At 43.5% G+C, this 27,344-nt stretch overlaps 3 protein-coding genes across 7 annotated transcripts in view; 2 read left to right on the forward strand and 1 right to left on the reverse strand.

Moving 5' to 3' along the window:
• zcchc24 (zinc finger, CCHC domain containing 24) overlaps nucleotides 1-7,541 on the reverse strand; it is a 29,524-nt gene extending 21,983 nt beyond the window's left edge. Inside the window, exons 1-2 of one of the 2 annotated variants that reach the window (XM_084709985.1) lie at nucleotides 7,031-7,540; nucleotides 4,147-4,347 (exon numbers count right to left, since the gene is read on the reverse strand). In XM_084709985.1, coding sequence (XP_084566111.1) covers nucleotides 4,147-4,347; nucleotides 7,031-7,267 — 438 coding nt within the window. In that variant the 5' untranslated portion in view covers nucleotides 7,268-7,540. Of the gene's footprint in view, nucleotides 1-4,146; nucleotides 4,348-7,030 lie in introns of both variants that reach the window. The other variant, XM_084709986.1, reaches the window with a different exon arrangement.
• An 879-nt stretch (nucleotides 7,542-8,420) lies between these two features.
• anxa11a (annexin A11a) lies at nucleotides 8,421-15,937 on the forward strand. Of its 3 annotated transcripts, none has more exons than XM_084709639.1 (16): nucleotides 8,421-8,558; nucleotides 9,847-9,918; nucleotides 10,102-10,426; nucleotides 10,925-11,013; nucleotides 11,476-11,817; nucleotides 11,929-12,016; nucleotides 12,171-12,265; nucleotides 12,627-12,740; nucleotides 12,868-12,958; nucleotides 13,153-13,232; nucleotides 13,402-13,458; nucleotides 13,636-13,729; nucleotides 13,857-13,952; nucleotides 14,739-14,797; nucleotides 14,950-15,072; nucleotides 15,267-15,937. In XM_084709639.1, exons 3-16 carry the CDS (start codon nucleotides 10,111-10,113, stop codon nucleotides 15,324-15,326), a joined length of 1,704 nt encoding a protein of 567 aa, XP_084565765.1. In that variant the 5' UTR covers nucleotides 8,421-8,558; nucleotides 9,847-9,918; nucleotides 10,102-10,110; the 3' UTR covers nucleotides 15,327-15,937. The 3 variants fall into 3 exon arrangements, with proteins under 3 accessions (XP_084565765.1, XP_084565767.1, XP_084565766.1); XM_084709641.1 differs by having other exon boundaries at nucleotides 11,614-11,817; XM_084709640.1 differs by lacking the exon at nucleotides 9,847-9,918 and having other exon boundaries at nucleotides 8,442-8,558.
• Nucleotides 15,938-18,621: 2,684 nt separating this feature from the next.
• dlg5a (discs, large homolog 5a (Drosophila)) overlaps nucleotides 18,622-27,344 on the forward strand; it is a 37,035-nt gene continuing 28,312 nt past the window's right edge. For both annotated transcript variants that reach the window (XM_084709276.1, XM_084709277.1), the window contains exon 1: nucleotides 18,622-19,369. In XM_084709276.1, the coding sequence (XP_084565402.1) occupies nucleotides 19,069-19,369 (301 nt within the window). In that variant the 5' untranslated portion in view covers nucleotides 18,622-19,068. The remainder of the gene's footprint in view (nucleotides 19,370-27,344) is intronic.

The following is a 27,344-nucleotide window of genomic DNA, read 5'->3' on the forward strand; positions in this document are numbered from 1 at the left end:
CCAGGAGTCTGACTGTAGCTCAACCGAAGCAAGGCGTTAAGTCCCCGTTGTCCATTCCGGCCTATTAGCTCCAGCTATCAGCTGTAAACAATGCCCAATCAGCAGCCGGCTATTTCCAGAAGCAACTGTGGCTAACGATACGGCCCAACTGCTGGAGAACTCAGTGGGGGGAAAAAGGAAGTTTGAAACAGCGCTATATATATTTACTCACACAGGCATTCTACGGCCATGATTCCAATTTGAACAAAAGGTATATTATCCCTAGAGGATAAAGAGTGGTCTATATGAGGATCAACGGGCTTCGTGTGTTTTGGATCAACACAGTGTAGCTGGGATCCACGCCCTGGCCCTGCTCTTCTTCTGCCGTATCTGCGCTGCCCATCAATGTCGTTCGGGTCCCTCTTTTTCAGGGCATACTTTATTCAGTTTAGTACAGTTTTCATGGCCATCAACAGCAAAGACAGAAAGACCAGCGTGGCATACCAACCCAGAGGAGAACTGAAGCCCATTAAACAGGATTCGGGGTTTATAGAAGCAGCGCTTTGTCTCCACTCAAAACGTTTGCCATCTTTGTGGGGCAGCTTTAACATAATCATCATGCCGATAGAATTTGGGGAGGCTGATGCCAACCAACGGAGCAGGGCACGAATCAGGGCACTGGCACGGAGATGAGAGGAGTGTATGTAATGGAGGGGAATGGTGACTCAGCCATCTTTCCCTTGCTGCAGTTCTCTCTTTCTTTTGCTCTCTCTCACTCTCTTTCTCTCTTTCTCTTTTTTTCTCTCTCTCTCACTCTCTCTCTCTCTTCTCAGTCTGTCTTGTCTTTCTTCTAGGTCTCTCTGTCTCATCCACACACAAACACAGAGCCCCACAAATGGGCATTCCCACAAACACATTTTCCATCAGTTAAGCCTTTGATGGGGGAAGCATGATGACAGGACATCAATCCATAGCTCATTTTCATTTGGAAAGACAAGAGGCTTCACTGCACTGTTGATAGAGGCAACAAAACAAAATGATGAGCGCAAGTGGAAGCCATTTAGGCTCAGGTCCAGGGCATGGCAACGGGGTGCATTCTGGTCATAACTGGGTGGCGGCAACCTCATTTTCCAAGTGAAGTCCAGTTTACATAACACCTCTGTCTCCCTGACTGTGGAAGTTGGGCAGCTGCTGCCTGGCCTGTGGCCCTCGCTTGGCTAACAAGAATTCCCTCCGGACCAGCCTTCCGTCATATCGACCAGCGTTTCCATTGCTCCTAAACCCACCAACGTGTAGCCGGACTACACTCGAACATACACAGAACACGGGAAGGCCCATTGCACAGCCCTTTCCTGTCCCTTTCTGTCACCCTGCTTAGCTTTCTCTAATCCAACCCTGTTATCCACCTTCCTAAAGGTCATGCCCTTTGAACTACTGCATGAACTAAACCGAGGGTGACTTCAAATAAGGTGGAGGGAAACAGAGAGAGAGAGAGAGAGAGAGAGAGAGAGAGAGAGACAGAGAGCGAGAGAGAGAGACTGGCAGAGAGAAAGACAATGCGAGACAGAGACTGAGAAACAGTAAAAGAAAAGAGGGGTGGGGTGGGGGGGGGGGGGCGAGGACAAACAGAATACTTGCCTAAGAATACAGCCCAGCAGTAAGGAGAGAGGGGACCCAGCATGTCATGAGAGTGGGATTCTCCATGCGAGTCCCGGATCACAGACTCACCAGAGCTCTCTGAAGTGAGATGCCTCTGTTTACATTGGCCGCAAGGCCCAGCTGCGCCCCGAGCGACCCCCGCCTTTGCCAGTGTGCTGCACGTCCTGTGGGCCAAGCACCCAGCAAAGGGTGTTGTAAGAGGCAGTGTGTGATCCATAAAATGGAAGGTAAATACGGCTGACACCCAGGAGAGGGCTAAAAAACGGAGGTGGGCCAGAACAGCGAAGGTGTGTGTGAGTGTGTGTGGGGAGGGGGGGGGGGCGCTGGTTTTTCTGTTTCCGTTGGCAGTTTAACGAACAGCTGAAATATAAACCAGGGGAGGCTTGGATGTGATTCGAGTTACACCCCTGTGCGCTCGCAACTCTACAGAGAGTTTCATTTCATGCATATCAGACAAAGAAACTCCATGACATACATAACAATGCAGAGTGTGAAATATTCGACATAATGTAAGCTATCGAAATAGAAAAGCAAAAGTTACACCAGAACTTCTGCCTCCCGCTTGAATTGTCAATACATGATCTAATTCCCACACATGGGGGCGTTTGGACCGGGGGAGGAGATATTTCATCTGTGGACAGATCTTTTACAGACCTCCAGGGGCCTGTCATCATCTGTTATAAAGGGAGTTATAGCACTTCAACCTCACATCTGCTGTTCATTACCATTCTATGCAGCACAGTGACTCAGGGCTGGAGCTTCACCAGCACCTCCAAGAGAGAAAGAGAATGGAGAGAGGGAGGGAGGGGACTGTCCTTACTAGACTGTCCACAGAAAAACAAGTCTTCACCAGAATTTATGGAGAACTGATATTGTATCCCTGTTTTCAGTTCATGTATTCTGTTTTCAAACCTCAACCCAGACAGGGCAGTTTACTTTTATAAGATCCTATAAAACAGTTAGTTCTTGAAAAATCTCTATGTGAGAACCACAATGCAATTTTGCAGTCAATTTCTATACATCTTACTTTAGCTGACCAAATAACATCTCTGTACTGTTATAATGTGTAACATATCAATATCCAGCTAGCCCATGTGTTTTTTACAACAATCTGTCCCTTACAGGGATAAGAACCATTTGCATCACACAATACACGGAACTGTAGGCGCCGTATATAAGGTAATTTCATTAAAGAAAACCCCCATACAGATCATGTGATCATCACATGACCTGTGTCATCCTATCAATCTGGTGATCGTGGTAGATCCTTGAATTCATTAGGTGCGTTCGACTTCATGCAGCGCCGGCGTCACCCGCAGCCGTCTGCAGCCCGGCTGACAGGAAGCAGCCAATGGCATTCTCAGCTTCAAGGCAGCCTGCTGCAGCCCGCTGTCGGCGCCGCCGGTGCTGCATGAAGTCGAACCCACCCATTAGTAAGTACTGTACTGTATAGATCTGATCCCATTGGTCACACTTCAGATTGCATGTGACCTCACAGCTGGAACTCGCTGCTGATTCGTGATGCTTACGCTTGTTTGCCTCACAAAAATACTTGCTTCATGACAGACTCCGATTGGAGACATGAGAAGGAAAACATGAACCATATCTTTCAAATAAAATACAAATTATTGCATTTTTTACGATCATCCTTATTTCTTTCTCCATACAAAAGTGGAAATCACTCAGATAACAAGGATTTATCTGGTTTGTAAGTTATTCCAAGTCATGCCATCACATAACAAACTCATGCCTGAAGTTTGAGATGAGATGTTATTTAAAAAACCATAAAACAGACCATCGCAAGGAAAATATTTAAACAATTCCATTTGTTTACATTTTGCACAGCATTCCATAAGATTCCTTGTAGCAACACAATCACACTGTGAGACAATCTGTGACAGTATCTGCACAATTTCAGGAGAGGCAAGACACTGGCAGCAACATCATGATTAATTATACAAAGGAGTTAACAGTCATTTTCTTTGTGACCTGCGATATTCATCTAACCGGTGTTGGCCTTAAGACCTCCCCTGTGAACAGTCCTACCTACAATGTGGTGATCAAATAAAGTCACATCAAAACATATATTCTATGAGAAGGCGTAGCAGTTTGAAACATGTTCTCGTAGTTCTTCTCCAATTTTATACAGCAGTCCCAATTAACACACATGACTAGGAGACAGAGCACTGCCTGTCTGACAAGTAGGTCAGACCAGAGCCACAGAGAAAGAAAGAGGGGAGAAAAGAGAGCGCTTGGCCTGCAGGTCAAACAAGCTGACATGATTGGCTGAGAAGTGGCCACATGACTCAACAGATGTGTCACTTTGGAAACTGAACACGCAGGGGTGTCTTTCCGCCCCTTCTCGCGGCACATGGGCACGCCAGCGGCAGGAAGCGTGGAAAGGAGGGCACGGCTACACCAACTGGAAACACTTTTCACAGTTCTAAACGAAAAGCCTGGGCTTTATTAGGATGGCATTTGAGGTACTGCGGTACCTGTATATCTCACCTGAGGGCAGTCCTTGATGTAGTGGCCCTTGTTGAAGCACAGGTGGCACAGGTAGTTGGGAGGAGGTCTCTTGCTGGGCTTGCGGGGTTCAGAGGAGAGGGAGAGGTCTGAGAAGTGGTCCGTCAGAGAGTTGAGCCCGTCCACAATGTTGTTAAGGGATCCATAAGGAGATACGTTCTTGTACACGCTGTTGTTAAGGGCCTGCAACAAAATTAGACAGTGAAACATGAGCTTTTGTTTCATGTTGTTCAGGACATGGTCACACAGGAATAGGACTCACAGATAATCCAAGTGTTCAAACTGTGTTCTCCGTTTTCTAGTAACTTTATACATCTTCAGTGTCATCAGCAGCACTTGTGACATTGTAATTGAGGCTGTGTTATTGTTGCACTGTGGTACAATCATAGACCGTTTCGTGGCACTAACTAGCCTTTAAAATACTATTTGTTTACAGAACAGCCATAAGCAAATCAGACATCAAGGACACCAAAAATACCTAAGATCTAAGATGTTGAGTTTAGCCCCCCCCCCCAAAAAAAAAAGATCCCTTCCCTCAAGAAATTCGGCACATCTGGCGGGAAGCCCAGCTATGCTTATGAGCTGGAAAAGTACTGAGGATTTCCACAATGGAGGACAGGCCTTTATAGAGGATGACTCACCCTATACAAGAGATGAGGCTTGTTCCCTTTCAAGCCTGTGGAGCATCCATTAGAGTCAGTATGCTCTGTCGACTAGAATAATCTGTAAATCTACTAGACTGAGAGTGATACTTTGCCCTGGGAGACACACTCATGGTTTGGGAAGTCATGTTATTGTTGATGTCTGATGTTGCATAGCATATCAATCTTACAATTGGCAACAGCATCACAGCTGTGGTCCCGAACTTTACCTAACCAGGCTGTGAGGCAGCACCCTTCAACCAATCCCAGATCCCACTCTTACATATCACACACTCATTTATTATATTGAGGCCACATGAATCAAATATCAGTGATTCTTCTCCTAGGTTCTCCATCTGTCATTCTTTTCATCCTCTCACTTGTGGTTCTCTGTTAGGGTTTCTCCATTGTAGAGTTTCTAGTCATAAGCATATTCATAAATGACAGTTGAATAAAAGATATGATCTCACTTTTGGAAAATCAGCAAAGGCAAGCCACTCTGTGGTGTCAAAAGGAGAAAAAAAGGACACTGAACTAATAATGTGTGTGTCGGTTCTAGTGAGTGGCCCATTTGTATTGGAAATGAAGGCTGAACTCTGGCACTTGTCTCAGCTCATCTCCTCTGAGGATGGACTGTTTTCACAGGTACACAGATGAGGTCCACACCTCAGGGAACGCTACCGCCGCTGTCTGTGTTCCAACAAGGACGTCAGACTCTCCTGGGTAGAATTATTTGAAGGTCAATGTTTTTTAACACCTGATGCACTATTGGAGCAAAATGAGACAAATACTTTGGTCGGGTCTATACTGAGTGAATAATTGCATAGTTGTCTGCCGACAGTGTATAAACATATAAGTGAAACTGTCCAATGATGAAGTGTTATATAATCTCCTGTTAAGTTCAATGTATGTGGCTGAACCAGAAATGAAGTGTGTCACCACCAGCCAAAGAAAAAAGTATTAGAATCCACTGAATGCCAGTCATATGAGCTCACAACCACTTCAACCCCTTCCCATTTGATCAATAAAATCCTTCATGACTTCTCATATTTTGCTTCATTAAAATAAACTGTCAAAGGATCTTGGACAACAAAAACAGACTGTGTGTACGTGTGTGCGTAACACTTGTGTGTCATTAAATTATACGTTTTATTGTATAGCACACACCCATGTTTCAGGCACATGTTTAATGTTAAATATGCGTCTATAATTTCCGTCAGAGCCCCTTTCACAATCGGGTGCTTTATCAACAAGCTTCTCAACGTGAGATCACAGAGATTCACATAAAAGCAAATGTGATTATTTGCAGTTAAAGCAACAGTTTGAGAGGCTTCTATGGGTTTTAACTTTTGTTAATGACGCCTCCATTACCAAAAAGACCAGTTCAAGGACACGGTCTTGACTATTTCTTTGAATGTTTCTCCTAGTGAAGTAAAACGTTGACAGATAAATTCGAGTAAACTTTAATACTAAGGTAAAATCAAGGTTATACGCGTCCGTGCACATGCACAAAGGGGACCAAATTCTAATGCTATGCAATGATCTAGGCAGGGACATAGTCAACATTTGTGGCGATAATCTGGAGTGCCTTTTGTATTTCAGGACGCCTCTCTCAAGGGAGACCTGTGCCTCATCAGCATGCAGACAGCAGACCCTGTCGCGTCACACGCCTCCTAAACGTGTGGCACGTTCCGAGTCTGGCTGCGCTTTATATCCCAAGAGTCTAAACAAAAAAAAAACGTAAATCTTGTTCTCCAGAAGGTGCACAATTAGCATTTGATGATATTGATATGTTTTTGAAAAATTCGACAAGTTTTCAAAAAGCACTTTAAAATGAGTCAGTGTTCATAAGTTTAAAAAATATCACAGACACCCTCCATCAACAGGCGCATGACAATTACAAGGACCTAAGCAGATATGGTCTGTTGCACAAAATTGAGAAATGATGCTGCGGTATAAGCTATAGGGGAGTTGCAAAAATGTGATGAAAAAAAAAAGCCTATAACTGAATGTAATTGACATTTTTCTGTAAAGTTTTTTTTAATAGCCTAATAAAGCAGTATTAAACATAGCACACGATTAAACACGCTTTCCAATTTGAAAATCACTGCCAATCATGTCTCAGCGAGGCTATAGGCCTATTAGGCTACCAGTGTAAGTCAATTAGTTCACGGCATTTGATTATTTGCTTGATGCCAATTAGAGTAAAGTAAACTACGACTCACCTCATTTCTCTGGAGCTGAAAGAAGTTGTTGAGATAGTTTGAGTTCAGGGAAGAGCCCAAATCAGCCGCGGGAGTCTTGGTGTAGTTGAGATCCGGGTGGGATGAGTTGGGTTCAGGTCTGAAAGCGTCAAATGCGCTGGTCTGGTGAGTGTCTTGTAAAGACAGATAAACCCAGTTGAGAAGTTGTGCTGGCTGGTACACGGAGGCACTCGTATCTATGGCAGACAACAAGCTCATCTTTCAAATGGATAAACTGGTTATTCCACCACTGTTTCTTGGAATGTTCTCAATTTCGGGAATCTTGCTCCAATGTTTCTTTTTAGCCGTTCACTTTTCGTTTCCAGACCCAGCAACGGCAATCGTTCCTTTATATCTTCCCGTAAGGACCCTCTTCTCCTCTCGCTGGGAGCCTACCCCCAGTTTTACAGTTACACAAAAGTCATTGCTCTAACATGTCAATATAAAAAGTTTTCACCCGATCCCCATGGCCCGTTATCTCCCTTTATTTGCAGTGGGGCAGCGAGAACCTCATTGCATATGCAATTGGTATTGGTTTACGTCATGGATCACGCAGACGAATGGGAATTATGTATATAATGTATGTGAATATGAATGAACTTCGTCTTCAAATGATTGGTTAATCTGGGAAATAACAATCTACCAATCGTGTAGTTTCGATGCCCATAGGGTATTTTCTGCAGTTTGATAGTTTATCAAATGAAACAATCGTTTTACTTTTTTCTTTCTTTCATATTGCCTAGTAAAACGTCCTCATTCTCACTTCAACGGGGTAGGCCTGCAATTAAAACTGTGTAAATTATTTCAGTCCTATAATAGTTGATGATAGACATAACACATAGGCCTAATAGCTACAATCGCCCATAGCAGTTAGTTGGCTACTTGCAACTTTTCATAGCTATCAGAAGACCATAAAGTAGCTACAAAGGATGAAAAGAAAAAAAGAAAACGAATCTGTTTCCTCAAATCCTTGTAGTCTTCAAGTCTGTACCTATCAAATTTGTAAAGCTTCTGTCGTGCTCCCTCTTGTGGTGTTTTGGGGCACTCACAATGCAGATTTTAAGGTTAAAGAAACTTCAGAACGTTACGTTTAAATACTCATATTTTAAAATATTTATTACATTTGTCACAAGTTGGCTTAAGCCTATTACTTATTTTGAAATGGTCAAATTAATGGTAGCCTAACCTACCTATGCCAAATGCATGGTATCCTAGGTTATATTCTACTTTAAACCATTAGACCTATACACTGTTAAAACTGTTGGGATGAAAGGTAATATTCATTTAGTAATATTTTCCACTAGGCAATTGAGTCTATTGTCCTGTATGTGTGTTGATGTGTGAGTAAAAGTTACCACTGCGTGGCCTGTGAACCGCTTCTGTCAGTGGGTGTTGGACATTCACAGCGCATGGAAATTATGAGTCCCACCCACCTTAAAAACATAAGCTACCTCCAGGACCAGGACTACAGAAGGAATACGCGCTGTCGGAAGAATATTCTGCCGACAAAGTAAGTGTCGAAAAATATTTATTTACAGGATAATTAGCAACATTGTTGAAGCCTAGATTTAGTATGTTTCTTGGGATGATGAGTTTCCTCAATCCGTCGCTAAGATTCTATCGTTTCAAATGTTTAAGCCTACAGTACCATAATATCCAGTTAGCTTTGCGCAGCTAGCTGACTTCCGTACCCAGGCCAACAAGACATTTAATGCTACACGTTAATAATGACCACAACTTATTAATCTCGGTGTTCTACAGTAGATTTTAAAATATTTATTTCGACCATACTGTGATCTTGGCTACCACATTTAGACCTAGGCTACTGCAGATGGTCGATTAGGATTTGGCCTAGCGGCGCGCCCTGGGAAGTTTTAGTATGACACCAAGTATGCACCATGACTTTCAGTGTTAGTTTAGAAAGACTGACTTTTCTTTACGGACAAGGAAGTGTCCGTTTCGGTTAACTTACACAAGTGTAGGTTAGGAGATCGGATTTTGGTGGGTTGGTGTTGTTACTCAGAGTTTAGAAGATTTTAGCATACCTTAAACCTTGTCTTTGACATAGCTGCGATGCCTTGTTTCCTAAATTTAAGCAAATGTCTGATTTAGGCTACCCTACAACGTAGCATATAACTTAACTATAAGTTCATCATGATTTCCTGAAACGTGCACATTTGACATTTTTTGTTTTCACAGAACATATAGGCCTAGCCTACTGTATTTGCCAAAACCACTGCAAACGTTCATCATAGACGAGAAAGTCCAGAACGTTAAAATTGCGTTTTTTCTTAATCCCATCTCAGTATTATTTTTATTACCCAAGCAGGAAGTAAAACATGTTGAAAAACTGTCTGAACGGCTTATTATGTCTATAGACATGTAGGCCTATTGCATTGTCATAAAAGGGGACATTGTATTCCAGTGGGCGGCACTCCTTAACATAATTTTCTTAGTCAAAAAAAGCACCCCGACAGCCTATCAGACTTTCCAGCGTCATTAAAATGCAAATATAGAACAAGACTCCCATTGGATTATTATTCTAAATGTATAGCCTATATTTTAACGTTGTTTACATTTTTTTTAACCTTTTCACAAATAAACAAAGGTTCAAACGATAAAAAGTTCCAATACCTGTTGAGGAACAAAATAATTGCTATGTAGCCTAATCCACACATTCTATCTTCCTCTCATGGAGAATAATAGTGAAATGACCAGCAGTAATAGTGTTTTGTTTTCAACATTTCATGCTGGTAATCCAATTTATATTGTGCATCTCTAATTCTTATTTTATATAGCCTAGCCTATACAGTGCCTCAGATATCACTTCAACAGTCAGAATTTCAGTCTTCACTTCAACAGTCAGAAGGGTAAATCATTGTCTTCCTTTTTACACAAAATAACCCAACCCCAACATTTTGGGGGTTTTAACAATTTTTCCTTTCTGTGATGTAAAATTCCAGGGTTCAAGGTGCAGCATGTGGCATTGCTTGTTTTGCAACCAACAGAGGTGTGCTATTTTTCTGATTCCCTTTCCTCATCTCTTCTCACAGTCTGAGAACATGAGCTATCCTGGATACCCTCAGTCTGGTGGATACCCACCCCAGGCAGGAGTCTACCCCCCACAGGCCGGGGGCTATCCTCCCCAGGCAGGTGGCTACCCCCCTCAGGCTGGTGTCTATCCCCCCCAAGCTGGAGGATACCCACCCCAAGCCGGAGGATACCCACCCCAAGCTGGAGGATACCCCCCTCAGGCCGGTGGTTATCCCCCTCAGGCCGGTGGTTATCCCCCTCAGGCCGGTGGCTACCCCCCTCAGGCCGGTCCTGGTGGCTATCCTCCTCCTCAGGCTGGAGGTTTCCCATCCATGCCCCCTGCAGGTAAGACCACAGATGCACTCATGGGAGTCATGCATGATCTACTGATTGTGGTGGAGGGAGGAAGTCACATTAGACATGTTAGTTGAGAGAGGGATTTCTTGTGTACACCATGTTTATGTTGCTCTCAGAATGAGTCATCCTGCGACATCATGAGGTTTAGATTAAACTTTAACCGTGGGTGTGCCTGTACAAATAGTCCTCTGTTAAAGATACCACTCACAGTCCAGCTTGTGTTCGTGTCACATCCCCCCCCTTCTGAATGGCTGAAACTCTGTCTGTTGACTAACAGGTAATTGTTAACTGTTCTATGCCTATGAGGATGGCTCGTTCCTTAGTTGCTTCCCAGCGTCTATATTTAATTTCCTTATTATTGAATGCTCACTGCTCTGAAATCTTTTTTTTTTTTTTTTTTTTTTTTTTTTTTACAATGTGTCAGTAGTTTCTCATAACTACATACTAGATTTAAGTGACATCTGGTCCTGTGTGTATCTGTTGTAGGCAGTTGGGGTGGTGGCGCTGGGTTTCCCACCGTAGGTCTTGACAGTCTGCAGAACCCTGGTTTCAATGCAGCCAATCTTCCAGGCATGGTAAGTCTGGCTCAAAATTCACTCCAGAACTCACACATAAAATCCTACGTCACATAATTCAATAAGCAATTCACTAGATGGTGCACTGAATATTCCAGTTAGCTTTTACACAGCCTATACTGGAAATCTCATCCAGTTATTTAACGGTAAGACTTTTCCGAGTCAGCGTTTTTTTTCATCCTAAAGCTTTCATGTTAACTTTCCTCCCAATCCTCTTGCATGGAAATATATAATCATGCACATGATTTGTTCTGTAATTGCTTCAACAGCATGCACCTTCTTCTCTTTCCTGTCATAATTCCCAGTCTACATGTTGAACAATGTGCAAAACAGTGTTTTCTTTTCTCTCCAATAAACAAATCTGATCAATTCTGTCTATAATCCGCTTTGCTTGCTAATTTAATGCCAACAACTTGGTTCTGTGCTCTTTTTATGGGATGCCATTTTCCCTTCCAACCACAGGCTAATCAGATCTCAGCTTCCATGGGAGGGTTTAATCCAAACCCATCCATGTTCCCCCAAGCCCCTGGAGGGTACCCCTCTGCCCCCCAGTCTGGGGGCTATGGGGCCCCTTCCCCTAACCATGGCCTGTACCCGCAGCCAGGAGGGCCAGCGGTGGGTTTCCCAGGCCAGCAGCCCATGCCTGGCTACCCGCAGGCACCATCACCCAACCCTCCCATGCCCGGCTATGGAGGAGGACCAGCACCTAATCCATCCATGCCGGCGTACCCGCGGGCCCCATCACCCAACCCATCCATGCCAGCCTACGGAGGAGGAGCCATGCCTGTAGCTCCTGCCATCAATGTAAGATGCTGTCCCTGATGTATGTTCATGGGTTATCCACATGTGAAGTGAATCTACCTACCGACCCTGATTTGAGGCCATATCAAGGAAATCCCCTCATTGTTCTTTCAGAGAGGTTTCAGGGGTACGATCCAGGCCTTCCCAGGAGCAGACCCCCTGAGGGATGTGGAGGTTCTGAGGAAAGCCATGAAGGGTTTTGGTGAGTCGGTTATAATTGTCTACTGCATTAAGAGGTTCTCAATGCATACTTGACAGCAATTATATTAGTAAGCTTTGAAAGAGCTCCACATGGAAATAATCCAAACTTTTTTTGACTTGAAGTGTGGTTTGACATAGTTTGCTTGTCGGTACAGGCACGGATGAACAAGCCATTATCGAGTTGCTTGGGAGTCGGTCCAACAAGCAACGTGTACCTTTGCTCATGGCCTATAAAACCTCCTATGGAAAGGTAAACATTGCAGTCGTCTATCTATCACTAACTCCTGCATTATCAGCCTCACCATTGAAGGTTTAACGCTGAGCACCATGTGTCTTGCTGTGTTGGTTGCTACCCCAGAACGGTCTGCTCAGATTGAGCATTGGATTCAGGATAAGGGATACAGCATCGTGACTTTCTGAGGGTATTAGATCTAGTCCCAGGGTGGGTGCTAGCTTGACATTTCCAAACAACAGCTGCTATAACTTCCAGTAATTGGGGTGGGGGTAGGGTGTCGTCCGGGCCAGTAATAGCTATGCTCTGGAGCTTTTTTGGAGCACCAGTTGAATGTGGAATTCAGTCACTCCAACCGTGTATCCTCCTACCCTTATAGGATCTTGTTAAGGACCTGAAGTCAGAACTTTCTGGAAACTTTGAAAAACTGGTGCTGGCCATGCTGAAGACTCCAGCCCAGTTTGATGCATATGAACTTTACAGTGCCATAAAGGTTTGTTTTCTCCCAATCAGGACTCGGACTGGAACATGTAGAATGTCACATATGCAGACTGGAGCCTTATGCTAGTTTTACTGTACGTTCAGTTAACTGACATGGTTCTTGCTTGGAACCCTAACAGGGAGCAGGCACAGATGAAGCCTGTCTCATTGAGATCCTGGCCTCTCGCTCAAATGCTGAAATCAAAGAGATAAACCAGGTCTACAAAACAGGTATGTTCCCCACACCAAGCAACACTCGGGAAATATTATTTGTGGGGAAAAAGAGTTCACGTGTGGTTAAACCCGTGCCACTAGAAAAATAATTCTGCTTACCTTGCAACCGATCACAGCTGTTTTGAATGCCTCAGTAGCGTGACCGTAGGTGAGTTCTGAAGGCTTTCTGTGACAGTTATGTCTTGTTTCAGAGTATAAGAAGAAACTGGAAGACGCCATCAGTGGAGATACCTCCGGACACTTCCGCAGACTTCTAATCTCCCTGGCCCAGGTGTGGCTCACAAACTGTTATCTTAAATGTGAAACGACACCTTGATGAACCATGACTCCGTTTGTCTCAACATCTCTGAACTGCTCCTGAGCTTTAGTTATCTTGGATATGTGCTACCTGCACAGTGTAGACAGGTGTAATTGACGTTTACAACTGTTTGTGACAACAGGGTAACCGGGATGAGAGAGAGACTGTGGACATTTCCATTGCCAAACAAGATGCCCAGGTAATTCCTTGATTCTTTTGAAATAATTACTCATAAACAGTATAAAGTGCCTATAGGAAATCTACACCCGTAAAAAAAAAAAAAATTTATACATTTTTCACCCTCTCTGCCTGACATACAAACAAATGAAATATTTGTATACCAGTCACTAAGGTACCTTTTGATTTCCTTCTGTAGGCCCTCTACGCTGCAGGGGAAAACAAGCTGGGAACAGATGAGTCGAAATTCAATGCCATTTTGTGTGCCAGGAGCAAACCTCACCTCCGAGCAGGTAACTCCCACAGACAGAGTCACACACTTGTACACCTGTCTGTGTCTCAGATTCTGCACACCTGTCCACACAAAGCCAAGCCTTACGGTGTTTTGTAATGTGTGTGTGTGTGTGTGTGTGTGCGCAGTTTTCCATGAGTACCAGCAGATGAGTGGCAGAGACATCGAGAAGAGCATTGAGAGGGAGATGTCTGGAAATCTAGAGGGTGGCATGCTAGCAGTGGGTAAGAAACACCTCTGGATGTGACACACACACACGTGATGAAGCTCCCACACCCATACAGGTCTTCCCTGAATCACACCCATTCTTACTCAATCACATACTCTACGCTATACGCACGTACAAAGGATTTACCATGACGTAACAAAAGTCACTTTCCTAAAGGTGAATCAGCTGCTATTTTTTAACTTGATCTTGTTTGTTTTGTTGAAATCTGTTGTAGCAACAAGTGAAGGTCCTGTGTTTTTGTTTTTGTTCTTCCCTTTGCTTTCATTGCTCAGAGTTATGGTATAGTAACATGCTTCTGGTTTGACACATTTATCAAATATTTCTGTCTGTGTATCAGTTGGAATCCTCTCTCAAAACACATTTCATCGTGCTGTGGTTTGCAGCGTCTGTCGTCTTCACTACGCATGTTTAGTCTTTTGTTTCATAATTAAGTTTAGATTTGTATTTATTTTTTAATAAAAAATGTGGACTGTGGCATGTGATCTCAGACCAAAATGATCGGTTTCTTCAGCACCTGTACAATATACAGTACGTCAACTATACAGGACAATACCATATGTGTAGTGTTTAAGGAAACAAATGCACTATACATTGATTGAGTTGGTTAATGTTCAACTGTAAAGGTCTTTCTTCTTTTATCTGATTTGAAGTGTTTGTGTTTGAAGTTCCATCCTTTAGCTGCCCCTCCTATTATATAGCTGCTGATGGTATGTGTGGTGCAGGAAGGTGATTAGTTGCTCCTGCCTGGTGTAATGAAACATTTTTTCTCTCTGCGCTCCAGTCAAGTGTATTAAGAATACCACTGTCTACTTTGCTGAGAGACTCTACAAAGCCATGAAGGTGAGACACTGAGCCAGAGAGCAGTCTGCCATGCCGAACCATGGGATTTTTCAGCATTGTAAGAATCTGCCTTGTCTGATTGTTAAGTCCTCACGTGTGTGTTGTGTGTTGTGTGTGTGTGTGTGTGTGTGTGTGTGTGTGGTCATTCTCAGGGTGCTGGGACTAAGGACACAACCCTGATTCGGATCATGGTCACTCGTTCTGAAGTCGACATGCTGGACATCCGCCAAGAGTACATGAGGATGTACGGAAAGTCGCTGTACACACACATCTCTGTAAGTATCACCGCTGTACACACACACACACACACACACACACACACACACACACACAGGAACTTGCTTGTTAGTCTGTATCATAGCACAGGATAACACACAATCTGACCGAGAAACGGAAAATACTAAGTTATTGGTAAGATTGACTATTGGTTGTTTTGTTTGCTATTGTTTTGTGCTTTGTCCATGGACAGGGGGACACCTCTGGGGACTATAAGAAGTTGCTGTTGAAGCTGTGTGGAGGGAGCGACTGAAGCCTCCTCACAAAGGATCTACCAGAAGGGGGCTCTGCATGCCGTACCCTAAATGCTTACACATGTACATGACACGTTTAGTGAATCGCTGTATCTTATCTATGCATCACACTCAGCATTATTGCATGTCTTGCTGTTAGCAATGCAATCATTGTTTTTATCAAATGTTATTCTGACTTTTTATTGGGGTATGTTGATTTGGTTTGTCAGAGCAAAAAAATATATATTTCTAATTAGCATATCATGAGGAAGGATATTTCAAATACCATTAAGATTGGATTTGGTAATAAAGAAATATATAACTGTATATTTTAGACACAAAAAATATATATATTTAATAGTCTGTGCCAAATACCAATCTAGAAAAAAAACAGATTAGAATTCTTCAGCTAAATACCAAAGTGGTAAGTTTATAGTTCTGTTTATATATTCTGTTAATATAGAGTATATTTTTTCGGTGTTTTTTTACCATGATTTTGTCCTGTCTTTGCTATTTGCATTATTCAACCTTTAATTTGTGTCTGCATAACTCAAAAGTAAACCTTGCAGCATACATTTCAATGAAAATGTGTCTTTGATGATCTCAATAAATACGGAGGTTACGAATCTTTGCTAATTTGATCAGTATCTATTTGATCATACTCATGAATGCTTCCCTTTCCTGAATCTGTTGCTAAGAACTGTGCCCTTGAGATTTCCACTCTAAGGTGTGCATGGATGCCTAGAGATTTTAAAGATCAGTAATCAAATCATAGTAAAATCTTGAGAAGGCCACAGTACATGAAGATATCACAGACTCTGTGCTGAATTCGCTGTCTCCTCTGGAGGGCAGTAAAGTCCTTTTTGATGCAGAAGTGTTCAAGCTACTGTTAATAATTTGGCTATGTAATGAAAACCTACTATTGAAAAGCAGCTATATAATTGTGTAAAAAAACAACTGATCTTCGCTCAAAATAAACCAATACAATTGATGTACAGTAGCCTATTCTTCTAAATGAATAGTGAATACATTGAGAATGCTTCCACAATTATGAGCTGCCTATCTACCCTAGTACGTTGAACCTAGATAGAAATATATGTTTTATGAAGATTTGCCTGTGTTGCAGCATTCAGCTTTCATTTTACAGGGGGTCTGTAAACCTTTTTCTAGACTTTAAATGTCGCACACGTCAACTACCGATGTGTCGAGCGCTGCGCTATGATCCAGTAGTTATGGTAGTGTGTGTTTACCGCGCTATGATCAATAACTCTGGGAGACAAGGCAGGGGGGACTCAGGGAAGCCTCTGGGATGGATTGATGGCATTCATAAAGCTGCCTGGGCCACATTAAACATGTCTGCCCTGCTGTCAGAGAGCTCAGGGACCCTGGTGCGACTTATCATTGGATGACAGCCATGTTGGGGGAAATCACTTTGGATTATATCACATTATTTAGGATTGGCTGGGGAGAAAGCGAGGGGTGGAAGGGGGCAAAAGGCTTGGAGCCTTGGTCTTAAGAGAGCAGTGTATTAAGAAGTTAATTAAAGTTATATGTGCCTTGGTGCACCATAGGAAATTCATGGCCAAAGCATTCCGACTGAATCCCATTCTGATCATAATTCGAGCCTCTATTGTTTTTCCTTTTTGTCATCTTTTATGTGTCTGGTTTAGGCCTTTTAATCCACCAACGTCCTCATTCATATGACCACTAGGAGCTAGGCTTGACTGTAAATCACAAATATCCCATTCTGATCATATCAGATACACAAACCAGAGATTAGGCCTAAACTTCATGGTGGATGTATAATGAAATGTATTAATCCAATGGCAGACCATCAACCATCCCTGAACTTCCCACCCTACTTACTATACAGTCAAATGAAATCGAAATATAGCAGCGTTCGTCCTAAAGGACATATGGGGTGTTTTAATTTAGTGGTAGTAGGTATTGAGACGCTGTGTGGGGATTGTGGGAGTAGATTAGGAGTAGTAATTTTTTATGCTGTGCTATTTTATGATACCGTTGTTGCCTCAACTTGAGCTGCTCCTTTAAAGCCTTTTGAACAGAAATAACATCAAGGTCATATATTTATACTGACAAGTATAAAAAGGATGCACTATTTGGAGTTATGAGCCAGCCATTGTTGTGTAAATAATTTAAAAAAAGATTTACCTGTGTGTGTGGATAAAAATATATATTAATGTCAAACAACCCTCACCATTGACGATGGACACTCAATTTTCCACTTATTTTTCAGATGGGAATAAAATGCATCTGTAAAGAATGGCAGTCATTTCCCCCTTTTATAAATGATGTGATGGATATGCAGACTCTCTGTGCATTATAAAACAACTGGGACTCAATTTTTCCTCTTGTCTGGGTTGTCTAATAAACAATTCAGTTGAATGGTGCTTCCGGGCATCTCCCAGATACAAAACCTGTGCCACTGGTAAGCGCAGATAAATTATACACCCATAAAAAGAGCACAAAGCTCTTTCATGGAACATCCTCAAATGACTGTCCTTGTAAGCAGACTCAAGTCAGCTTCTCTATCCTTCTGGAACCCTGACAGTGGAGAGAAGCCCTTTTTCCCTTTTATATGAATGAATTGCATGAACTGTTCATGCAACGAGGCAAGCACATGGCTGCAGAAGGCGTAGAGCCAGCATGGAACTGAGTACTCATGGTGTCACTATGGAAATGAGGTGGTATCTGCATGAATAAGGTCACGGCTGGAAAAGCTACTGCCTGCCTCTGTGGCCGCAGTCTTGATTTAACTGGGGGCTGAGCGAGACGGACGAGGCCACATCCATCATGATCCTGTACAACCTAATCACCAGCTAGATTTCATCCCCCCCCCCCCCCCCCCATCTTCCCAGTCGCCATGTAACATTGAACATAAACTCCGAAAAAAGACCAGTGATGCAAAAATAAATACATTTGAATGCATTAACTGAAATGGGTAGTATCACAACAAGAGGTCTACTATCATTTAAATTGCGTCATCATAAAATCACTATTAGCTTTTTCCCAATGTTTCCACTGACAAGATCGCATCATGAAATGTATATAGTAGGCTATACTATTTTACTATCCATTTATTATCTCTCTGTTAAAATGTAGCACAAAAAAAACATAGTCACACCAATAGCCTACATCCATTCTAATTTTTCCACTTGGGATTTTCGACGTAGGCTACTACTACTGGGCGTTGCGTTCACGCCCCATTGGCACGCCCATTGAACTATTGGGTGTGTCTTTCAAAAAACCCGCCCTGTTTCACCTTACATGGTCATTGTATGGAAAGTTGATTGACACCAGGCAGCAGCTGCTAAACTGCCTGGACATGGCGGAAGATACAGTGTAACTGAGAAACGGCGACAGAGTTACGATAGTTTTCATAGCAGTTGAAAGGGCATCTTGCGCTATAAATGACTCATCGGAAAACGCATAGATGTTCGGGTAGGTTTTCGAAGGAAACAAATGAGAAATGGACGAGGTTAGAAGACGTAAGTAAGCTGGAAAAATGCATCGCTGTTTAGTGCAGTCAACAGCCTTAGGCAACAAATATGGCTTCTTGTGCCTTTTTGTATTTGCTATGAAAATTGGTGTCCCATGCCATCCCATGCCATGGTTATTCTGCCGAAATCCTACAAGTGAAGCAAGACCCTTCTTCGCGTATCTGGGCTCATTCTGAGAAGTGGAGCGGAGGAAAAAACAGCCTGTCAGTTAGCTCGTGAGCTACGGAACTACAGAATAGCAATGGAGCCAAAGCACAAAGAGTTATTAGACCAATGCCACCAGAACTTATTGGAGTCCATAACAGATGCGGACCGGCTGATAGAACTGCTGATAGTGTCTGGTACCTTAAATGAGCTCGATCGATTCGAATTAGACCAGAATTGTTCGTCCAGCGCGGAGAAAGTAGACCAGCTTTTGAAGATGCTGATGAACAAGGAGAGCGACCATTTCCTAGACCTGTGTGTGGCCTTGGAAAAGGCGTACCCTGACCTGTATTCTGCCCTGTTTATCAACGGTGGCGGACCAGTGGATCACTCGTCGGGTAAGACACCGTGCATGCACACCTTCATAACCCTAGTCTACCCAATACCCATATTTATCAATGACATGAGTGCGTTAACAACGCGCGGTTACCCAAGTCCCTCTCTCAATTCTCTGGCCTCAACCTGGCTGGGTGGTCCCTTAAACAACAGTGTTGTGCTTGCAACTACGGTGGTCGCAATTGTAGCCCATGCAACTGTAACATTTAACATTGTGTCATTAACAGGTTACAGATCAGAGTTACAAACACTGTAATGTTCCATCACGTAGCCTACACCCTGCACACCAGAACAGGATTAGACATTATTAAGACATATTAGCTCAGGTTGACATTTATTTTAGAATTTACTATGATCGTTCATGCATGCAATAACTCATAGGAATTCAGATCTGGTGTGCTGCTGCGTAATGCACAACCCTCTTTTGCACAGGTTTGGTCTGATGAGCTACAATTACCAGTTGAAATGTTAACCTCCACTAATCTCAGTGCACCATGGCAGTGTATCATTTGTGAACACATGATTTTGGGTTTAAGTGAGAATGACATGATGGTACTTTTTTAGGTTAAAAGCCCCAAAATTTAGTTTCAAGATTCTCTGTTTGTTAGTAATTGTTTCCATTTAGCATAACCAGCTACTGTCATATTACCTTAGCACAAATCATTCATTTTTATTATAGGATTTTAAAGAGGATTTGTGTTAGAGCCAACCCCATCCAAAATATTATCAATGACTGGCATTGATGTGCAATTTGTATTTATATGACCAAATCAAGTGATTTACTTTCTGTAGATGAGATGGCCTGACTTGTTTCCATGGCAACATGCTTGGCGCTGATGTGCTGTTCCATATCGACCTGTGCGTGCTTACGCCCATGCTTCTAAATCCATAACATGGTGACAGTCAATCTTGCTACGTACGGTACAAGCCCAGTTATTGTCAGTGCACATTGAAAGGTTTGGCTTCAGATGTTGCTATTTGAATGAATGAATGAAACAGTTTTATGCTGCGTGCTTTTGATATACAATGGAGGTTACAGGATGAGGTTTGGTCACCCTCTCTTGTCTTGTCAATCAGACTCAAGCATAGATTCATCTTCACCAACGCTTGTGGGCAAACAGGGGAAGAGGTGTTGAGCTACAACAACCTGAGCTCCGTTCCCACATTACCTCCCCCTGTTCCAGGTTACCTCAGTGAAGCCTCAACAGAACACTTCCACCATGAACCTGAACGCTCCCTTAGTGTTGCCAATATGAGCAGCGGCAGCTCTGAACGTCGCCTAGTCGGCCTTAGTTATTCATCAGAGGATTAGCTGCCTTCTCCCTGTTGTAAGCTCTTTCAGGTAGACTCATATTATCATGCCTACACAGCCCTCTGTACTAGTTTGGGTGCTCTTGGCTGCCTCAGACTCCAGTTGAGGGCTGTTTTTTTAAATGCTTTTCATTATCTTCAGTGCAGCTTTCCGACTGACGCGATTACGGTGTTTAACTGCGTCGGTAAAGACTGGAGACGGAGCTCAAAGACCCTTCAGGCAGGCGGAAAGACGGAGAGGGATGAAAATGGCTGAGCCCCGCTGTGTGTGTGTGTGTGTATGTATGTGCGAGACAGAGAGAGAGAGAGTGAGTGTCTGATGAGCCTCTCTGATAGCAGGCAGCTCTCAAGTCATCCTCTCACGACACTTCTCTTTGCCGGCCCTTTGTGCTGCTGTCCTGAGTTTTTCTGCAGTTCAACTTTCTGTCCTCAGACACAGACACACACACACACACAAACTGTCTGCTGAACCCCATTCTGGCTGTTTCTTCTCAAGAACGTACTTGCGTTCTTGAGAAGAACGTTCTTGCCAATCGCTCGCGAGAATGGTCTTGCAAGGCCGCGAGGACGGGGAACGATTTGAGATGCGTGTGTTCTTGCACTGACTTCTGGGAAATCAGATGCGTTCTCGCTGACCAAGTCACCATCCGATGTATCCTCGATAAAAGGGGCGGATCATGAACATTTCCGGGTGTTTTTAACGTTCTTGGTGACTTGTGTTCTTTGGATTGGAACCATACTTGGGCAATAAAAGATGACGTCAATCGAGTTTGCAAGAACACAAGAACGGAAAAAAAGGTGGATTGATAAACAGCCTCTGTCATAGCAGTGGAGGAGGAAGAGAAGAGAACGTTCCAAGCAACCTGGTTTGCTTCCTCCAATCCCAGGCTGCAAAACACGTTTCATACATCAACACTATACTTGTCTCACAAGTATACCACAGACTTCTGTGCTTGTTTCACAGCTCTAAAGCAGCAACGAAACCAAATTTATACTCGAAATTGCTCTCTTCCCCTGCAGCAGGGCATCGCCACTGTGTCACCTACAGAGTAGGTATACAGCACCTCCCCTCTCTGCTGACTCTGACATTGATTTAAACACACACAGAGAGGAGTTTGATGCAATGGTCCCTGACAGGGTGCAGCGTCCACATCTTCTGCTCGTCTCTTCATGTGTTCTGTCTCGCGCACACGTGCAGTCTGTGTCTCTGTCGGTTTCTCTCTCTGTCTCTCTCTCTCTCTCTGTCTCTCTCTCTCTGTCTGTCTCTCTCTCTCTCTCTCTCTCTCTCTCTCTCTCTCTCTCTCTCTCTCTCTCTCTCACACAGAGTCACTCACTAATTTTCTCTCATTCTCTCACACCTCATAAGCATATATACGAACATACTGTTTGGAGTGGTTTTATTCTCTATGCCATTAAATGGAAGAGCTGGCTAGATACTCAGAGCGGACAGAGAGTGGGAAAGAGAGGGGGAGAGAGAGAGAGGAAGGGAGACAACAGGCCTTTTGTTTATAAGTTGAGCAGACCCAAAGTGCCCAGTCAGCTGTGTGTGTGTGTGTGTATGTGTGTGTGTGTGTGAGTGAGAGAGTGGAGCCGAGGACCGGTGGGACTGTGTTTCGACCAGTGCTCCTCTCCCAGTCCATAAACCACAGGGACAAACAGACAAGATGACTAATGCCCTGACACTGGGTCACTTTCACCGCTCTTAAAGACCTGTCTTGGGCCAAGCTTGCATCCAGCTCCACTCCCTTTCTCACTCGGTTGTACAGGTTCTCACTCTCTCCTCCTTCCTCTCTCCTTTCTTCATCTTATTTTCTCTGTTCCTTTTCTTTCGTCGTTCTCTCTCTGTCTCTGTTCGGTGCCCTGTTTCTCTCTCTGTGGGTACGCTGTCGATGGGGCCATCAATCCATCCCTGGTCTAGTCGCGGGATGTGATTGATCATATTTCATAGCACCTATTTTATACCGCATGCCATAGTGGATTTTATCGCATTGCTGTGGGGTAGTGTCCGGGATGGCAAGACTTCAGTGTCTGTACAGACAAAGAACTTAATCTTGGTCAATGGCAAGTCCAGGGTTGTGTTGTATGAAACTTTGAAGTCTTTGTTATGGTTCAGTTGTTACTAATCTAGCGATCAATTAAATCATTGCATCAAGCCTGCATGAGCAAACGAGACATTAACCTTCTGTGTTTCCTCAGGGTCGTGGATGTCATTGTCCCGGTTTGAGTCTATTGATCTCTGATAGCCCAACTGTTGTGTGAATCACATCATGCTTTCCTCAGCAAACTGGTTTTGTAGGGGCGATACATGGGTATCTGACTCACTAGACCTCTCCCCTCTAGCGGTGACGTTAACAGCTAGCCCAGCAGGGAGGAGACGCAGAACAGGACTTCGTTACCATTTACACATGTTTCCTCTGCTTGCTAATGACCCTGGAAAGCTGAGGAAATGCCACAGTTTAAACATTGCTGACGAAGTGAGGTCATGGAAATAAGCAGAGCTCTTTTCTCCCTGTCCCCCCCACTACCCCGTTGGCGGATTTTCATCTAACCCCAACTGCTGTATTAGCGTAGCAGTTTCTTTTTCTTGTTAGCCTATAACTAGGGCATCTAATTCAGGAGAAACCTTTGTCACATATAAAGCTGAGATCCAGAGTATGGGAGCTCTGCCTGCTACCTGCAGACAGGTGACACAATCTGTCACGTCTCTGTTTTCAAAGAGCGGCTCGGATTACCCGAGCGTGCTTTCGCGGTGTCAAAAGTAGCGTTCTCCAATGGTCTGATGCAGTTGTAATTCTTCTTCTTCCTCTCTTCGCTCGCAGCTTTCGAGAGTTATTGCAGTCATCTTCACGTTTTGTTTAGTTCACCTTAATGCCTCAACCCCTGGCACGAGCAAACTGTTCAGAAGGCACTTAATGTCTCTATTATGCTGAGTTAGTGTTCTTCACGGCGAGGGGGAACTGTGAGCTACTGTGCTGATGGGCTGCGCCGTGGTGCACGCCGGGGCGCTTCTGAACCGTTCAGCACTTTTGACGGACCTGCCAGCCGAGGGCCAAGGGCACCGTACCGAGGTCCCCTCTGAATCACAGATTCAACTGAACCACCGGCTAAGGCACCAAGATGTGATGCCTCCTCTCAAATGAGTTGGCCTGTTCCTCCTGTGTCCATGTGTTATAGGAAGTTCTTTTCATCGCTCCGGATGCCCAAGGACAGTACTGAGAGTTAGTACCGAGAGGTAAATGTAGTCAAGTTATGGCGTCACACCAGACGTGTTTACGTTAGTTTGAACTATCCAAGTGGCTCCTCACTCAGGTTGTGCTGCTGAACCCCCACATGGGCCTGAATGAACATCAGGCTGGGACCTGTGAACTTAGACGGGCACTTAAGGGTCATCACTCCCTGTATGGACCCACAGGACCACATCCTTTGGTTTATTTAGTGTGGCATGGCTGGGGTAGGAGGGAGAATGGGTTACAATCAAATAGATGACCAGAGAGGAATGCTTGTTGGTACAACATTTTATTTTGACAAGGAGAAAGAAGGGGTTTTGGGGTGGAAGAAGAGTACTTTTAACCAAGATGCTTCTATGACCGAGAAATCTTTGTCTGATAGTCCTTTATTTTCAGAAACGAAGGGGAGCCAACGAGTGCGGGTTAGAGATTTTTCTGGATGTTCCAGTAGGCCTACTTCCCTGCCAGTGGTTGCGGACTCTCTTGTTGGTGTCTTCCTGGCTAAACTGCTCTCCAGTCAATGATGATTCTGGTTTCTCTCTCCATGAGCTGTCCATCCTTATGGGGAATTCTATCCATGTTAGATACAGCTGGGGTAGAGGCCATGAGACAAGGGAGCACAGGTGGGGGTACTGATTGTTAATGACCGCACCCCAGAGAGTTCTGGGGCCTCATGTATAAAGGATTGCGCAACTTTCATACCAGAAGATGGCGTACGGCCAAAACTCGAAAAGTACCTATGCACAGAAATATTCACATGTATAAAACCGGTTGTACGCCAGATCCCGCGCACCTTTCCTTTAAAAATCACAATCAACGTGAGATTGACCGCACGTGAACGAGCCACTGACCCTGCCTTGCCTCCTCCCATAAATGAATATGCAGATGGACTATAAATGCGCTCCTGAGGTCATTTCTTTTTCTGAATTACCGTATTTCTTCGAAGAAAGAATACGGTAAGAAAAGTACGCAAGCTTTTTGTGCGTACGCAACTTTCATACATGAGGCCCCTGCTCTCCTGCAGTGGGGTGCCACAGTATAGGTACATAATGGACCAAAAGTCTGAAACTCTGGAACAAGTTACAGTCCTGCTCACCATTATTGGCACCCATGAAGTTTATGTACATATTGTGGAATATCTACTGAAGGAAATGTATCAAGTGAAACAACATATTACTACAGATAGCTTGTGTTTGATACAAAACAGCAAATGATAAAGAACAGTTTAAACGATAAACATTGAGAGAAACGTATAAAAACAAAGTTTGCTCCACTCAATGGTATTAGGTGCGTTCAACATGGACTGCGGCTGCATGAAACGACCGGCGAGAGTAGCCGCTTGCAGTCGGGGAGGAGTTGAAACCGGCTCTGTGAAGTCGGACATTCCAGCTTCTCGTGGTTTGCTGCGTTGATGTCAGTCATGGCCGATCAAGAGCTGTTTGCTTACTTTACTTTATTTATAATTAAACTTAGTCTTTCCGTTAGTGAAGAGGCTGACTAAAACCATTTCTTCGACACATTTTTAATTGAATTAAACTTTTTTGAGCATTGGCGAAACTGAAAGTGTCCGAAGACCAACCTGGAGCAGTCTGGTGTAATTGTTTCCAGTACCATGCGCCGCACACTAAACAAACCGGGGCTTTATGGGCGGAGGCCAAGGAAGACCCCATTGCTTTAGAAAATACAAAAAGGAACGATTGATCTTCGCAAAAGAGAACCTGGACAAACCTCAAGCCTTCTTTGACAATGTTTTATGGACAGATGAAACAAAAGTTGAGCTTTTTGGTAAAGCACACAAACAGTATGTTTACAGACGGCACAATGAAGCCTTTTAAGGAAAAGAATACCATACCAACAGTCAAGCATGGTGGAGGATCCATAATGCTCTGGGGCTGCTTTTCTGCATCTGGTACTGGAGGCCTTGACCGTATCACAGGCATCATGAAATCAGAAGATTATCAAGCAATTCTAGAGCGAAATGTCTTGCCCAGTGTAAGGAAACTTGGTTTGAGGCGACGATCATGGGTCCTCCAGCAAGATAAAGACCCAAAGCACACCTCCAAAGGCACGCAGGAATGGTTGAAAGGGAAAAAATAGACTGTTTTAAAATGGCCAGCAGTGAGTCCTGATCTCAATCCAATTGAAAATCTTTGGGGCGAGCTGAAATCTGCCATTGGAGAAGGAACCATGCAAATGTTCAAGAACTTGAGCATATTGCAAAGGAAGTGTAGGTGGTGAATTGAAAGGCCAGAGACGCTTGGTGTTTGTCCCTGGCTTGGGAACCACAATTCACTTATGGTTAGATTCTCAGGGAGATAATTGACTCGTTAATATCTGACTCAAATTTTAGACATGTGCACAAGTGCGTTACCTGTAACCTTGAGCGCTAAACAGTTAATGACATGAAACTCTGACGTAGGTAAAAATCATCTGCTTGATCAGAGCACCGACCCTAAAGTATGCGTGTTCACGAATCAGTCGTTTATCTCTACTATAATATGGATTTAACCATAGTAGACCTAGTAGGATATGTAATCAATCACTCAGAGGCTCCGGTAAATTCCTTTGGAGCGTGGAGATCCACTAAGTGACTCAGAGGCCTTAAGTTAAAACCTACTCCAAAAGTCTATTTTTATAATCATTTAGCCGCATCAACCAGACGAGATCTAAGTTTTCACCGCCGTAGCTTGATAGATACGTTTCAAGGAGAACAAGTAACTTCAAAATACACACATTAATAGTTTATTATCTAAATAGTAAGATAATCAATGCAATGATAATAAAATATCATCAAATACAAAACAGACCTTCAGAGCAATGGTTAACAAAGGTATTCACAATGAAGACTAGGGGCCTAACGCACCGGAGCTGTATCGTAAACAGAACTCAAAGTGATTGGTAAAACTTCTTCCTATATACACCCAACCTGACTAAAATGGGGACACCGGTCATGTGACTGAAAAGTTGTCTAATGCATACAAATTCAAATTGGATCATTAATCAAGGCTGCAGTAGACCAAGTGGTGCCCTTGCAAGACAAGGTGATATGTTAAACACATGTTGGTCAGCTCCAGGCACACTCTCTGTAAACCCTGTGCATGTACATGTTAAAGTATTAAAAGTATTACTAGAATGTAACACATAAAATAAGAAACGAAAGCATATCAAACATGACATTAAAAGCTGTTTAGAACCTTATTTACCAGAACACAACTTTTAATGATAATTTCAGAGTCTTCCTCTGTCCACCTTCCTCTTCAACTGTTGAGACCACCTCTCCAGAGGTGTGTCATTAAGGTGTGATTGTCATTTTAGCATTCATGCAAATCAACAACTGTCCCAGACGAGTGTCTGGGTGACCAGTGACAAAGGGGCTGCCAAAACAGCCCTACAGAAGTGTGTGTGAGAAAATATCGCCCAAGATGTGCAAGAAGCTTAT

The sequence above is a fragment of the Hypomesus nipponensis genome, chromosome 11, assembly GCF_054491055.1.
Source record: "Hypomesus nipponensis isolate SF chromosome 11, ASM5449105v1, whole genome shotgun sequence".
In the NCBI taxonomy this organism is placed as follows: Eukaryota; Metazoa; Chordata; class Actinopteri; order Osmeriformes; family Osmeridae; genus Hypomesus; species Hypomesus nipponensis.